Genomic DNA, 16,961 nt, shown 5'->3' on the forward strand with positions numbered 1-16,961 from the left:
CACAACTTTGAACCCGAGTTGAAGTTAAACCCGACTTCAGAATATGGGCTATAGAATCCAATGAAATGACCATCCTAGTGCCATGTTTGCATTTATCATGTGCCAAAAGATTCTGAATAGAAAAGAAGATTAATTGCTGAGAAATTAGCACAATAGGCATGGGAGTCAAATGTCTGGTATCTTTTAAAGCAATTATAATACACTGTTCCACATGCGCTCATCTGTGTTGGTGGCAATGTAAAGGGTAATCGTTTTTTGCTTAGATTTTAGAATTTCACAAAGTTCAGTTTATGTAACTCTACCAGATCTAGATCATATAGTGACAAGTAATCTTAGTTTCATTGACCTTCTCGTGAAAATTGGTGTTTACTGCAACTGCTATCAATTATCTTTCAGTAAAACTGCTTTGGAAATGATAAAGAAATTCTTTCACAATATGATCAATTCTGTCTATTTTTTGTTCTGTCTGTTACTGCTTGCAGTTTGTTTGTAATTGACTCATTGTAGATTTGACTGTTAGTTTTCATTTAATGATTCACTATGTTTGTATATTTTCACTGCTTGGCAAGCCATAGGTTTTTAATGTGATGGCCCAACCACATTGTATCGTATTAATTTCATAAAATACAAGTTTTATGAAATGAATAAATTCTTAAAGACCACCGAAGGGAAACAAGAAAAGTGGTCTTATTCGAGCAGGTGGTCCTTATGAACAAGTACCATTATTGCATGTTTCTCTGCGGAAAATTATATATAGTATAAGGAATACCAACTAGTGGTCTTTACAGAGAGGTGGTCCTTCTAAATGTATATGCAGGTGGTTAAAAAGTAGTCTGCAGGCACAGGCCCTGATTGAAACTTTGATCAACAAGTGTGTCTCCACGCAAAAACTAGCACATACAGAACTTGCTGTTTCGATTCAATTCCTGAGCGAGCGGCCTTCAGTACACAAGGCATGAGTAGGCTGCACATTCAGACCCTTAACTCCAGTGACGGGTTTGCACAGCAGACTAGTCACAAAGCAGATTTCACTGTGTATTTATATGCTAGGAGAAATCCCTCTGGAACTACTTTTCAAATTGTTAAAAGTTGGTCAAATGAACAATGCCGATTGACTTTTAAGTTTAAACAGGTTTGATGTATGCAAGGCTAAAAAATATTTGTCCACCCTGATACAATACAACAAAAAGTCACTAGTTAGATAGTTCAGAATAAAAAAGAGTAAAATAGCAAACTTGTGGTGAGGTACTGTATCCGATGAAAACATCAAGAATGTACATTCTCACCAGAAAACACTTTCTGTCACACTGATCAAATCCCTATTTCTCTTGATCTATTCCTTTTTGCCACCCCCACATCCCACCACTCTCTTCTTCACATTTCTGTCATGTGTCTTTGCATCTTCCTTCACTGTTCCCAAATAAGAAGAAAATTCTCTGCACCTCTTCCCCGGCCAAAACCACTCCACACTCCCTCTCAATCAAATCCAACCCGAAAGACTAGACTGATTGCAGGAGAATGAAGCATTTCCCATCGTTCTCTGTCACTTCTAAAACCCAATTGGCACCGTCTTTCTCCTTCCACCATGCTTTTCTCCCATCAGGTGTCTTCTCCCTCTGACAAAGCACAGTAATTAATGTGACATTCAACGCAAGGATTAGAATGTCACCGCTATATATTTTTTTTCTGACAAATATGTGATTTCAGTGTCATCCAGGAGCTCTTTAATCCCTGGGAAATGGGGAAAGCCTGGTGACTTAAGCCTAATGTGGCAAGCTCTTTAAAAACATGCTCTGGAAAATTGACAACCAGGAAAACATTGCAATGGAAAATGGCGATATACTAGCACATAAATTAGGCTGCAGCAAGTGTACACAACAGGCCTTGAAGCTTACATCTACATAGTTATGAAATACTTCAAATGTCTTATTATTGCTGCATCGTTTTCAACACATGGATTTTCATTATATTATATTCTCCATTGCTTTGAAACTCAAATATCCAGTGTTATCTGAAAAACAAGTAAAAACACCCAACTGGTGTGTTGGTTCAGTTGGTCCGTCTCGTAACTGGGAGGTCGGTAGTTCAAGCCTTGGCCACGTCAGACCAAAAGAGGTTGAAAAATTAGGCCTGCACGGTTGTTTCAGGGCCCATGATCAATTGGGCAAAATGAATTTTTCACAGTAACTCTTTTTCATATTTCTATTTCGAACAATGAAATATGGATTTCCATTTATATTCTAATCATGGAGGTTTACCTTCATGGAATTCAATGGAATAGCGAAGCAGCAACTTGATCAATAATATTTGCCTCGTCATACGAAGACCAGGGCCCTAGGATTACTGCATTGATTATTGTGAATGATCAATCGTAAAAATTAACGCTAAAATCAATCGCTACGCTTCAGGGCCCTGGTGCAAACCAGGAAATAATTAACAATCAGGGTCCCGTTACACAAAGCTTTAGCGATTAATGGTATGCTTGATTTTCACAATTGATTGTACATTGTAGTCTATGCAATCAATCATAGAAAAATGTTCTATGATCATTGCTAACCTTTGTGTTACGGGCCCCTGAACAGGTATGACACTCGTACTTGGAGTGAAGACATGTTCTATGATTTCTGTGACGTGTATATATTATGAAATTATGTCCTTGTTGTGAAAAAATCATAAGTTAAATAATTCCACATAATTTTGCTTGTAGAAGATGAAAATAGAATACACTGAAGCAGCATAAATGCATCATCAAAAGACTGTTTCAAACTGTTTTGTAGAATGATAATGTGAAATGGTTGAATTTACTGTGGAACTGAAATATCAGATCTAATCATGTACTGCATGAGCCCTGAAAAACATGAATGGCAATACTAACCTTATTGAAAATAAAATAAAGTGAGCAAATTCCAGTGATTGTGATTCAGAATCCAATTCACAATTACACTTTTTTCTCCCCTTTTTTTAATGAGTTAAAACAATTTAAAAACATAACTTTCTTTTTTCTAAACTGAATTTGAGAATGAAGTATTCCATGAATAAGTGACTTCTTGGCGTAAAGGCCTACTAAGCTCTGACCATTCCTGCCTGACCAAAAGGATTACAATATTAATCGTATTATCAGCAGAAGCAGTTATTTTTTATTTTGAATCCTGGAAAAAGTTGCTAGCCCCTTCATCATAATAATAATAATAATATATAGCATTTATGAGGCGCCGATCTATCTAGTTGCCTATTCAGTGGCGCACTATATATTACCCTGGCTGTAGCTCCAGCTGCTAAAGGCGCTTGGTGCATTCAAGGAATTAATCCTGCTGGGTACCCATTTACCTCACCTGGGTCGAGTGCAGCACAGTGTGGATAAATTTCTTGCTGAAGGAAAACACGCCATGGCTAGGATTCGAACACACGACCCTCTGTTTGAAAGGCGAGAGTCAGAACCACTAGACCACGATGCGCCACTTTAACTTATTAACATTAACTTATTAATCTTTTAATCAAATCCATAAATAAATCTATGCAAAATGCTCCTCAATAATCAAACTCCCATCTGAGTTTTATTTTTACAACAAAATAAAAAGCCTCAGTGTTCATCCATGCTTATCATTCTCACTTGCATGAAAAATACTTCTTTAATTGAATTTTCCAGTGTACCAGACTTGTGAGGGAATTTCCCATATTTATATGTACCTTACAGAAAGATATTCCAGAAGGAATACTTAAATCAGCAATCTGAAACTAAAAATTGCTTCTAAAAATACAGCAATTACTCCCACAGCAACATGGCAACATTTGCTCTGCTTAAGCAACCTACGCAGAGCCGACATTTGCTTCTATCAAGCGACAATTGCTACACCGACTTTTCCTCCATTGACATTTGCTACACTGATAAAGAATTGTATTCTAAAGGCCATATGACAACAAGACTTGATGGGTATTAGACCAACTGGCCATGATAGCAGTGGACTAAATGACACTTTGTTGAATTATATTGATATATTACACAAACTGAAAACAGCATGGGCCTGTAATAAAGACGTAACCCATTAATGTTTCATTTAGATTTTGTAATTTTCCACAGCGCAAAACAGACTGGCTTTGTTCAAAACTCGGGCTGATGAAGCCAGGTCTGACGGTGTGCATGTACGTGTGCATTGCATAAAACAAAACTAATAGACATTCATTAATGCATCTCCCAAGGGTCTGTTTCGGCTACACATCACAGATCCTTCTCATTATAGGGATGATTGATGAATACGTGACCAGACTTTAAATCCAGAGAGAGAGATTGTCATTCTGACATGTATCCATCTTTTGACCAGTGCTACATAAAAAAGTCAGATGTAATGAGATGATCTACCAGATGACTGCATTTAAAGAAAACAAATAGTTGTTGAACCTTTTTACAATGACCTTCTTTCTCAGGGACACTTGTCTCTGTAATACAGTTTCCTTTACCTTGGGTGGCAAAACTTTCAGTTCCTGGTTTCAACATAGATCTTTATATGGGAAAATTATATTTTGCACATACATCTGAATATAAAAAAAATCATGATTCAAAGTTTAATATTATGTTGATTGTTAAGAGGCTTTCATCCTTAAAGGACAAGTCCACCCCAACAAAAACTTGATTTGAATAAAAAGAGAAAAATCCAACAAGCATAACACTGAAAATTTCATCAAAATCGGATGTAAAATAAGAAAGTTATGGCATTTTAAAGTTTCGCTTATTTTCAACAAAACAGTTATATGAACGAGCCAGTTACATCCAAATGAGAGAGTTGACATCACTCACTCACTATTTCTTTTGTATTTTATTATATGAAATATGAAATATTTTTATTTTCTCGTCATTGTCATGTGAAATGAAGTTTTATTCCTCCCTGAACACATGGAATTCCATTATTTTAACATTTTGTGCTTCAGGCAAGGAGGTCCTAATCGTCAATTTCGTAAAAATTGAAATATTGCATAATTCAAACAATAAAAAACAAAAGAAATAGTGAGTGAGTGACATCATCGAAACTCTCATTTGGATGTAACTGGCTCGTTCATATAACTATTTTGTTGAAAATAAGCGAAAGTTTGAAATGTCTTAACTTTCTTATTTTACATCCGATTTTGATGAAATTTTCAGCATTGTGCTTGTCTGATTTTTCTCTCTTTATTTAAATCAACATTTTTCTGAGGTGGACTTGACCTTTAAAGAGAAAAAAAGTATATTGACAATGAGGGTCTACGACCTGGAAAACCCAACCAGATGTACATGTAGATGTACATGTAGTACCACCTCCCAATTTCTATGTTATCATGAACCTGAATTTGGAATGCTGTGAAATGTGTGATGAGTTAATGAGGGAAATGACCCAGAAATATACCAGTCAGCCATATGGTGTGTTACTCAAAATTATACCACACAGACAGACCATCAACCATTGCAATAGATATCTACACTGCCACTTCAAAGTCAAATATCAGTATTTTATTTTATTTTCTGTTTAAATTGGCCATAAGTGTAAGTGTAGGCTTACATGTATATTACCAGATGAATTATACTTCTTAAGAAAATATTTTGGACAAAGTTATTTTAAAGAGAGAGGTAAATTAACATAACAAATAGCATGGATTACAAAGAAAGCCCCCGCCCCCTTTACTGAATAAAGTAGATGAATCTCGTATTGCCTTCAATTAAACAAAAAAAAAAGTTTCCTGATTGTTTAATCATCACCAGTCCATTGGCCCAGACATCAAATAATATCCACTTACTATAAATAAACGGGGCAGAAACTTTTTCTGGTTTAAAAGTGCATTCACCCCATTAGGGTTCAAGGAACTGTTGATGGTGACAACAACACAGGAGGAAGAGATACATTTTGCAAGCTGCCATGACCTGATATCTTGACAGGCTGCTAATTAGGTTAGCACTTTCCTGACCTTTTGACCTCCGGGAGTTTAAAAGCGGAATTCAGTGCCTTTGACATCGAGCTATGTCGGAAGTGGATAGGGATAATTCTACCAGCGCTCCATCAATTCATATTATCGTATTGAACATGTCTGTGGATTTCCGAGAGCTCTTCAATTATGCATTGTCATTATAGTGACATTACTGAAATATATTCACCAGTCCCAGGGATTAGAGCTTTAGAGTAATGTGGAGTTGAGTGTTACTCACTTTCTAATTTGCACATACTTTTCAAAACAGCCACTGGTAAAATTCTTCCTCTGTTTTCTGGTGTTTTTTTTTTTACATCAACATTACTTTATATCTAAGGTGAGCTTTAGGTTTTTCACAAAAATCCTAGGACCTGTGAATTGACGAAAACTTGTTATTCCTACATCTATGCTGAGACATCTTCTCTAAATATTTCCAGTGTCTATTCATTTTCAATTATAGTTTGGCTAATTCACTGTCTTCTCAAATCTACAACACCCCCAGCACTTTCCCTGTATACATAGGCCTATATTACAGGTAGGAATACATATTTATAGGTTTCTAAATTACTTTTTTTCTTCATGAGGTCATGGGAATATTCAACAAGTCTTTTCATCATCAATAGAGGTTATACTTAAAATACGGAGGGATATTGTTATGCCATGAAAAATATGTGGGCAAAACTTTCATTTTTGTATCTATTGTCTGAATATACAGTGCGTATCAAAAAAAAGTTTACACTTTGAAAAAGCCCTGGGAATTAATAAATATACAACATGTGGGTAATTTTTTCACATATAATTATGGGTTTGGGTCTCATCTATCCAATGAAGGTAAAAGTTTTGACAGAATGTTACACTTGAGTGAGCACTGTCCATTTTTGTAAAGCTCGCAGAAATCTGTTTGCGCAGAAATGCTTGTTTTCACGCTGTGTCAAGGGGAAAGGGCGAAATCAAACTTACCCTGCGAAGCATTTCTAATAAATTTCCCTAGCACTTTTAGCCAATTGAAATAAAACGGATACATTCAAGCATTTTGTAACAATTTTGCCTCCCAAATTTGAAATTTCAACACTTAGTAAGCACAACCTTTACCCTTTTTGTGCCAGCTGGATCTGAGGACATAACTGAATCTGAACAAAAGTTTATATCAGACATCTCCAGCATTTTCCACTAATTTTTTATCATTTAAAGTTGGTTTACATTTCATTTTCATTTAATACTTGTTTCTCCACACTTTTCCCAAGCTTGGCAATGATTAACAAAATGAAAATCAAGCCTAGGCCATTTCATGTAAATCACAGCTCAGTGTAAAGCAAATATCGTCACGATGGACTCGGTGTGTGGGGGAGTGAGATGAGGCGCAATGCACTCTTCGAAGTGTTTTGGGCAAGGAAACAAGTTTAAAAAGGTAAAAGATATCTTCATATCAATTTTACTTGCTAATTTCCACGTGTTCTTCATGATTAAGGTCTACTTTTATTCGCATAACTATTCCAAAGTTCTGCGCAAATCATTTTTCACCAACTTTTCAAAAGTAAGTGGTGCTCACTCAAGCGGAAATATTTTTCGACAGTTATATCGTCATTTGCTTAAATGGATCTGTACCAATGCTAAAATGTGGAAAAATCGTCAGGATATTACAAATATATAATTTTACAGGATCTTTTCTAAGTGTAAACTTTTTTTTGATACGCACTGTAGAAGATAAAAAAATTGAAATAATTGACAAATAGAGAATAATAAGTACTTAAAAAATGCAATTATAAAACACTCAAGTATTATGCAATGACATGCACATTAATTTTTATTTGAATTATTTTCACCAACAAAGAAAAGGAGAAATGAATAGACTATGACTGTACACACAGTACAGTTCAAACCAGTTGAAACAAGAAACCTCAACAAACATCATGAATAATAATCTGCATTCATCCATGAAGTATTGTAAAGCATTTTAAGAGCCTGACTGAATATCATTATTATGCATTTCCTCGGAAACTGGAAATTTCAAGTAATACATTTTCATTTTCAATTAATCACTGGGTAAATAAATAAAACATTCCTACATAATAGCACACATGCCAGTCATTCATATTGACCTACAAATGTAATTCAATTTTCTACCAAATTAACAATCAACATTTCAGTAACTTTCAAAAGATTAGCCATTATCATCTAGAAGTTCATGTACATGTACAGGATGAATGAAAGGGAAAAGAAATATAGTCACATACGTGTGTATTCTGAAGTCGGGTTTAACTTAAACTCAGGTTTACAGTTGTGCTTTAAGTATGAATAGCCAATTGTTACATAAATCACTAACAGTAGAGATATCATATTTCAGCACATTTGGCTCTTAAATCATTCATAATTGTATAAATAGATGATTGTCATCACCACTGAAGAATCAGGAAAGAGCACAGTAAATATAATAAACATACAACTTAAAAATGTTGACACTTTTAGCTTCCCATAATTTTAGCACAGAGTTAGACCATGGTCTAAGTTAAACCTGACTTCAGAATAGGGGCAATAGTATTGCAAGAAAACCACTTATACCCCTTTCATAAACCCATCCTCCAATTATCCGCCTAAGAGTAATGCAGATAATTCGATATAAATTGCATTCACATACTCCGAAAATAATTCACACTATTTTGTTATGAGCGCCCGACCTGAAAAATGTGGATAATTGTCATGGCAACTGCACACGCCCCCTCCGATGGGGTTGTGTTGCAAAAGGGTGACCTTGTGACCACACCATGGCAATTACACGCATTACTTTGGAAATGCGTTCATAAAGTAAAAATCTGGTCCCGATGCTGCTATTATGCGGATAATTGCAGCATCGAAATAATGCGGATAACTCTGGTCCTCCTCCGATTCTACGACCAAATTATGCTGCTATTATCCACGTAATTGGGTTTATGAAAGGGGTATCAATTTCAAACAAAGCCTGACAGTGTTTCAGCAAGAGAACAGATCAATATCAGACTGAGAATACATAATTCCCCCCAAAAAAAAAAAACATAACCCTATCATTGCAAAGGAATATTTAGTGACCCCTGTATCCTAAATATGATGTGAATTATGAATAACTCCTAAGCTTTTATCTGAATTCAATCAACAACAATATTTGTAATTATGAGAAAATTGTGAGGAATAAGTCAATTTATAGATCAAATCACGAGTAGAAAAGCTAGAAATCTGCATCAAAATCATTGGGGACTCTCTTTCATAAAACTTCAGTACTAATGGCAAGTAGAGAAATTATTGTAACAATGAATGCCTTTTATGCTAATGAAAGTTTGCCATTTTGTAAGCTGCTTACAGCACATTTTTCACAAAATTCTTGCATTTCTTATTGGAAGCAAGTCTTACTAGTCCCTAGTGAAGACATTTTCCAACGGTCTTTCAGGCAACAAATGTAATTGCAGTCACTCTAGGACTGACATGAATTTTCAAATTTACCTAAATGGTTTCACTCCCTAACTGGAATTGGAGTAAAAAAAGGGACAGTGTTACAAGAAAGACAAACTGAATGCTCAAACAAACTCTCACTAATTGGACGCCGGTGGAAGCTCTTTGACTGAAGGGGAAAATGAGGAGGAAGAAAAAAGTCAAATCACTTGGTTCAATGAGTGTCAATACACTTGAAATTATTGCTGTGTCTTTATGCTGCTGTGGGCATGTAGACATTAATTTATTGAAATCAAAAGGAATAAACAACAGCGGCATTAACTCTACAAACTAAAAAGAACAGAGAACTAAAAGTCAAGAAAATCTACACTATCAAAGTTGTAATTGAAGCAGATTTAGCAGATAATTTTACACTACCTTTAATCATTTTGCAGATAAATATATCTTATGCTGCTAATCATTGACATGGGCTTTACATGTACATGTAAAAAAAAATATGAAATTTAAGAAAGAACTTTTATGATGATAAATATACAAATGATCAATCATACTTTCTAGCAGCACAACCTGGTTTTCATTCACTTCTAGATAAATTAGAAATTCCTGCATAAAATGAGGATGACCTTTTCAACAAATTTCCATTTTGTTGTTATCTATTTCAACTCACCATCCACCTCACAAATCCAATGCACTTAGACCTGGAATTTCATCTTCCTTCTCATGTTTCGACACACTTCTACCCTCTTTTCATCTCTCCTAGAGCTTTCTTTCACATTGGACAGGTCCGCATTCATTGTTTCCCTATCCCTTAGTAACTTGCCTCGTTTCGAACATTTTCAAAACGGTGCACCATCATTATCCTTTTAGAAAAATTAGTTTGTTTATCAAATTATTAAAGCTGTGTGCACCGGAATCAGTAGACTAGGAGAGCCTTGAGTATCTAACAAGGTGGATCTCACACGTGCTATACAAATCTTTTATCATTCATATTACTTTATTTATAACAATAATGATGATAATAATATGCAAAATTATATAGCACTTAAAAGCACTGCATATTATTTAGCATGGCTACCTCATCAGGCACTGGAACATTTAAGGAATTTCTTTCTATACTAGATACCCATTTACTTCACCTGGGTGGAGATCGGCAAATGTACAGAGAAATGACTTGCCTAAGGATTTGAGCACTGCAGTGGGGTTTGAACCCCAGACCTACAGTCATTCATTCATCCGTATTAAAATGCAAAAGTTGTAATTAACCAAAGCTCAAATTTTCTCTACATGTGTGTACTTCTAATAATGTTTTGCTCAGGCGCGGATCCAGGGGGGGGTGGCGGAAGGTGCAGTCACACCCTGTAAAATAAGTGATGAACTTTCTTTTCTTCTTTTTTATTTGCTTTTTGAGAGAAGAAATATAGGTCATTTTGGACTGATGACCTTTTTTCTCTCGTCAACTTTCTCAGACAAATTTGCACCCTGTAAAAGTCAGAATCTGCGCCTGTTGCCGTCAGGTATTATTCTTTCCTCACACATTGGTATGCTTCTACTACAAGTACAATTCAAGATTTGGAGGCAGACTCTTTACATGAACATTGTTTGGTTGGCACACATCAAGTTTGACTTCCCTGACCTAGGGCTTGGCTGACATGTCACATCTACTGAGTTTGATGGAGTCACGTTACCGTGTCATCTCCATGATATTATCATAAGGATGCATTAATATGATTTCAGCATGTATCACATCAAGGGGTGTAACACAGAAAGATAAATAGATATTGATCATAACTTGTGTACATGGTTCGCTATGGATATGCAAGTTGTGCTTGATTGTACGATTGATTCCTTTATTTCGTGAAACAGGGTCCCCATGCTCCTGGATGTCTGGAAGAGCTTGAAGAAGATCAAGACGATACTTCCAATGTGGTGTCAAATCCCCTCCCATGAATACTGCCCACCGACATGTATATCCCATCCTGGTATGCATTTGTATGTATCACTTGTATATCTCACTAACTCAATATAGGACACAAATATGACCTTCACATATCGTTCGAACTAGGCAACCAAAGTGTTGCATTGCTTCTTATTCATTGGCTCAAGTAAATTTTAATATTTATTCTCTTTCATTCATCCTTTTCTATTTTTGACCCATCGCACCAATTTCGCCTCTGACAAATGCATTTTTTTTTTCTTTTAAGTGGATCTCTTAAAAGATATTAAGTAGTGGGAGAAGTGGCACTGAATAATATCAAAGTTTGATCATTAATTACTTCATAGCATAACTTATTAATGATTCCCTGGAGCAATTACATTGCTTCGGAATTGGCTAAAATATGTATAGAGTCTAAAGTGGGTCAGGAACAAAGCCAAACCTATGAAGAACCCATGAGATTTCTCTTCCTGCAAGTAATATGTGACTGCAATCCCAGTGCTTATTACGCGCAGAAAGTTCCTAACAGAAACGATTGGAACATTGCATGGAGCTGTGACAGTAGATTATGTGAAATTTGAAATTTTGAATTATCTGACTTAAAAGTCACCCAAATACTGATACTGAGAGGGATGTTATATGATGTCTAACATGGATGAGCCATAGAATTCTGATAATATGAGACCACCTTTTTTGTCATAACCTTCAACAATCATCACTTCAGTATTTACTACAATAAACATCAAATACTGATTTGTTTTTCTGATGTAGGAGAAAACAAAATGGAAGGCAGAAAAGCTTGTGCAAAATTTAAGCTAGCCTATTACAACCAAACAGCAGAAGAAATAGAAGCTTCCAGTTCCAAATGTGAAAGATCCCAAGGCTATTTGCGATATGCAGCCAGTCATGAATTTTGATGGGATGGTTATAAAAATAACGCCAAGTTCAGGCAGTACGAACCAGTTTCCCATAACAATGTGCCACTGCCTGGTCAGACATGAAATCATATCAATTCCAATTCATTACATTCTGTAAGTTATCTTTTGGTATGAATAAATATCGAGCATTAGAAGAACCCTTTCTCCACGTTTCGCTAACATTTACCATAGCAGGGCTCCGTTACACAAAGATTAGCCATCAATCGCTAAATCTACTGACCAATCAAGATCGATGTTACATGCGCATTTGGTTCAAAACATTGACCAGGAACCAATCAGACGTGTTCTTTCATATTTGCAATTCATCTCTTAGCTTTGTGTTTCATCCAGTCCTCTCATCTTTCAGCTGTGTTATTGTGTTGTTATTGTTTGGTATATGCGTGTGTTTGTTTTGTCTCATTTTTGTTTTGTTTTGTTTGTGGAGTAGTATTTCTTCTTTCCACTATGAGTACATTTTGGTACATATACACATATTTTGAATGTAAATTCATTAATTTTTCAATTACATACTGCAAACTTTGCATAAAATCTCACAATTTTATTTTCAATACATAATGTTAGCCCATCCACATCTAATACAATTCCACCTGGATTCTATAAGCAGGAAATTATACATGAAATTATGTGTGAACTTAACCTACTGTGAATATGGATATCACAGCCGGCGGAGTGCAATAGGAATTATGCATGGAACAATCAATTCTCGCCTGCATGAAAAGGGGGGGAGAAACTACATGATACAGCAGTAAATAATGTATGATTGGTATCTCAATCGAAGGGGTCAGTTTCACAAATAAATCATCATCAACGTTTCATATTATTCCTGGCAAAGCCATAAACACTGACGTTAATGTATTTTACACACTTTTAGGGATGTCCAATCATGAACTTGGTGATATGACTGTGCTTTTGTTTTTCTCTGTTTATTTAACAGCCCCCCCCCCCACACACACACATTGATATCATCTCAAAACCAGTAGGCCTATTCCATATAGGAGACCGATGGTTTATGTTTTGTAAATGATTGATACTTATGCCATCACTGTTTCTAGTTAATCTAGATAATTCCACGAACACGTCGGCAAGACCAAATCCAGACCAACCAAATTTGTAACAGTTTTATTCTCATGACATGATACCATCCGCCATTTTGAAGTCGGTTTGACAGTAGTATAACTGAACTTAAAGGAGAATGAAACCTTTGGAACAAGATAGCTTGTGTGAAAACAGACAAATTAAAGAATCAGATCAACAAAAATTTGAAAAAAATAAGACAAATGAGAAAGTTATGAGCATTTGAATATTGCAATCACTAATGCTATGGAGATCCTCCTGTTGGCAATGCGACGAAGATGTGTAATGTCACTTGTGAACAACTCTCCCCATTACCTTAGTATATATTTCACTTAAACTGCCTCTTTTATCACATCAATCAGGAGATCATGTGTTCTTTCTATAGGAGAGCATGTAATGCAGATTCATACAGAATACATCACAGATGAAGAGTTTGTATTACCATAAAAAAAAGTAAGAGACATTTTTGGGGTATTTTATAGTCGATCAAAGGGAAAGTTGTTCGTACGAACCTGTGCCCATTTCTTCTCTTCAAATAATTCTTCTCAGAAGCAACTGATACTTTATATTCAAGATTCTTTTTCATGTCTTTTTTCATTAAGAATTATAGATGCGTGTTACCTTCCGATATCCTGTGGTAGACTCTCCAGGGAGACATCATTCAGTGTGAGGTGTCTGAGATCGTGGAGTTGTGTGAAGCCGGGTGGTAGTCTGAGAATAGAAGAACAACATATCGGAACTTATTAGAGAAAATATGGGAGAGGAATGGAAAGAGATTTAAATGGGATGATTATTTTATTTCCATGCAACAATTGAACATAAAACCAATTTATTATAATATTTCAAGGTAGAATAGTAAATGCGGAGTGGAGCATTGTGGCCCAGTGGATTAGTCTTCGGACTTTGAAACAGAGGGTTGTGGGTTCGAATCCAACCCATGGCATAATTTCCTTCAGCAATAAATTTATCCATATTGTGCTGCACTCAACCCAGGTGAGGTGAATGGGTACCCGGCAGAATTAATTCCTTGAATGCATGAGCGCTGAAAGGCAGCTTAAGCTAAGGCCGGGGTAATAATAATAACGCGCCTCGGAATAGAATATTTCTAGATAGATGGCGCTATGTAAATGCCTATTATTATTATCATCATTAATGCCATTGCATGAGAGGGGAGTCATAAGCATGATAGCTTGAACAAGGACGCCCATCAAAAAAGACTATAACCCCAAATGGTGGAAAAGATGGATATCAAACTACTTTATAGTCAAAAGGAATAAAAAAGGTTGACCAGAAAAAAAATAATAATTGCATTACCTACAAACACGTTTCCTCAAGAAGGATTGCACTTTCTGCATCAATTTCATGTCTCCAGATAGTGTATATTTTTGTCATTCATTTCGTACATTAGACTGTAAATATTCTCCCTGATTCCATCACTGATAGTATCGACAAACACCATTATTTCTATTGCTATTTCATTAAGATTTGAAAATAATATCTTTCTACGTCATGATCAAATGTACACAAAACATTTCATCAATGCCATGTGTGCTTACGTATAGGGAACATATCCCCTGTGAGGAAGGATATACAGAGAGGGAAGGAGTGAGAGAGAAAAAAAAGAGAGAAGGAAAGAGACAGAAAAAGAAGGAAAAAGGCAGAGAGAAAAGGAGAGAGAGGGGGGGAGCAGCGAGAAGATCTTGAGAGATATAAAGGGGAAACAGAGACAAAATACAGTGAGAGAGAGAGAAAACAGGGATCTAACATTGATCAATATCTTTGAGGAGGAAATTAGAGTTTGCGTCAGAACAGGTTTTCAGATACGCATGCACCTATTGCCAATGGAAATATCCTTCAATACACATATGTATGTCATCCCACAGTCACTGTGCAGAAATTGATATTCTAGCCAGATCTATACGCCTTGCACAGCAAGCGACTGCTTACTAATACACAAGCTCTATGAACGCTAATGAATGGCCTGCCTTTTGCAATTTAGGCCTAATTTAAAAGCAAGGATAAAATGGGGGCATCATCTCCTAATGAAGCCAACGTTACAAGAATCAGAGTATGTTCAGAAAACATGTACAAGTAGAATTTCAACAGCAAAACTGAATATTGGATTTGTGATTATAATCAACATACTGATATTTACTTTTGTTTATGAGTGTCATGGTATTCCTGGAAATGAAATCAAATAAAGTAAATATAGCTCTATAAAAACTACATATACTCAGCGCACGGCATTGGCACTGGTCCGACAGTCCCAGACCAGTAAAAATTGCTGTCGGGCCAGTAACTTATTAGAAATAGCTAGATTTACTGGTCCGACATGACCAGTAAAAAATATCAAACTGATACAAATGACAAAGGGATTTTCTCCTCTTTTGTGATCTAAAAAATGGCTCTGTTATCTTAAAGAATGTTAAAGAATGGCTCTCCACAACTGAATAATGGCACTTGTGAAATATATCGTGTGAGTGTACTTTTGTTGCATTTTTTTTTTGGGGGGGGGAATAAAATTAGGACAGCAAAACAAACTCAAGTGTTTTTATGTTTTTCTTTATTTTGGGGGACCAGTAGGCCTATATTTTAGGTTTGGACCAGTAAAAATGGAAAAACTGGGTATCTACTGGTCCAGTATGAACTGGTTGGACCAGTAGACAGAAAAGGATTAGTGTGGAGCCCTGATTACAGACATGTTATTAGATATGCAAATAAATTCACATATATATTGTCATTGAACACTCATAATTCATTAACAGGGTAAATCAAACCACTATGCAACATAATGAAGAACAAGAAGGCCAATTTGTATCTACTGATCCAGTTCTAAATTATTTGAAAGGGTTGGGGGAGGGGATGAGAAGGAGGAATCCAAGCACATTCTTGTTTTATTGAAAAAAGCATTTCGTAGATTTGTTATCTTTTCTACACATCTCAATTTTGCAGTATTGATATCATTATCACAATAGATATCATCTGCCCCTGACAAGCATATTAATCATTCATGACTTGATATTCACTACAAATATCCTAGAAGTTTCAATATGACCAATACGACGAGGAAAGGAATTATCAATTCAATTTCTAGAGTGAGGTCCCAAAGAACTTGCAGTAGCAATCAAGTTCAGATTTTTGTAACAAGCTCCACTTCAAATGCGTCAATAATAATTGTAAACCCTTCTGGGAATTTATTCCAAATATCACAGCAAGATTTACATCAGTACATGTACACCTATATACAGTACCTGAGTTTTTTTTTTATAAATCATAAAGGCATTTTCTATTCAACAGGCATCTTCATAAGATAAATGCGTGTACATTTCTTATCCCATTTGACTATTTCCAAACATTTGGGTAGAAATGATCTAAAATGGGAATGCTTCTCCCACTCAGGCTCAATACAAAATGAAAGTATATTAAATATATATTTCATACTTCACAACTTATACTCTCACTAAATACATGACTAATACGCTCCATGTTAATCAATTGGAATCTCACAAAACAGTACCTACATGTACTACCTTTTACCCCTTCACGAAACATATTTTAAAGAATGTACTATTTTAGCGTGACACCGTTCTCACTACTGTCCTAAAACTAGTTTACTGGAATCTAGTTCCAACGTGTAATAAGAACGGTCGAAGCGGTCTTGGAAG

At 35.7% G+C, this 16,961-nt stretch overlaps 1 protein-coding gene across 16 annotated transcripts in view; it reads right to left on the minus strand.

The window, feature by feature from the left end:
• LOC121416499 (protein scribble homolog) overlaps positions 1-16,961 on the minus strand; it is a 161,673-nt gene that overhangs the window by 86,195 nt on the left and 58,517 nt on the right. For all 16 annotated transcript variants that reach the window (XM_041610030.1, XM_041610051.1, XM_041610088.1 and 13 more), the window contains exon 4: positions 13,918-14,007. In XM_041610030.1, coding sequence (XP_041465964.1) covers positions 13,918-14,007 — 90 coding nt within the window. The remainder of the gene's footprint in view (positions 1-13,917; positions 14,008-16,961) is intronic.

The sequence above is a fragment of the Lytechinus variegatus genome, chromosome 1 (assembly GCF_018143015.1).
Source record: "Lytechinus variegatus isolate NC3 chromosome 1, Lvar_3.0, whole genome shotgun sequence".
NCBI lineage: Eukaryota > Metazoa > Echinodermata > Echinoidea > Temnopleuroida > Toxopneustidae > Lytechinus > Lytechinus variegatus.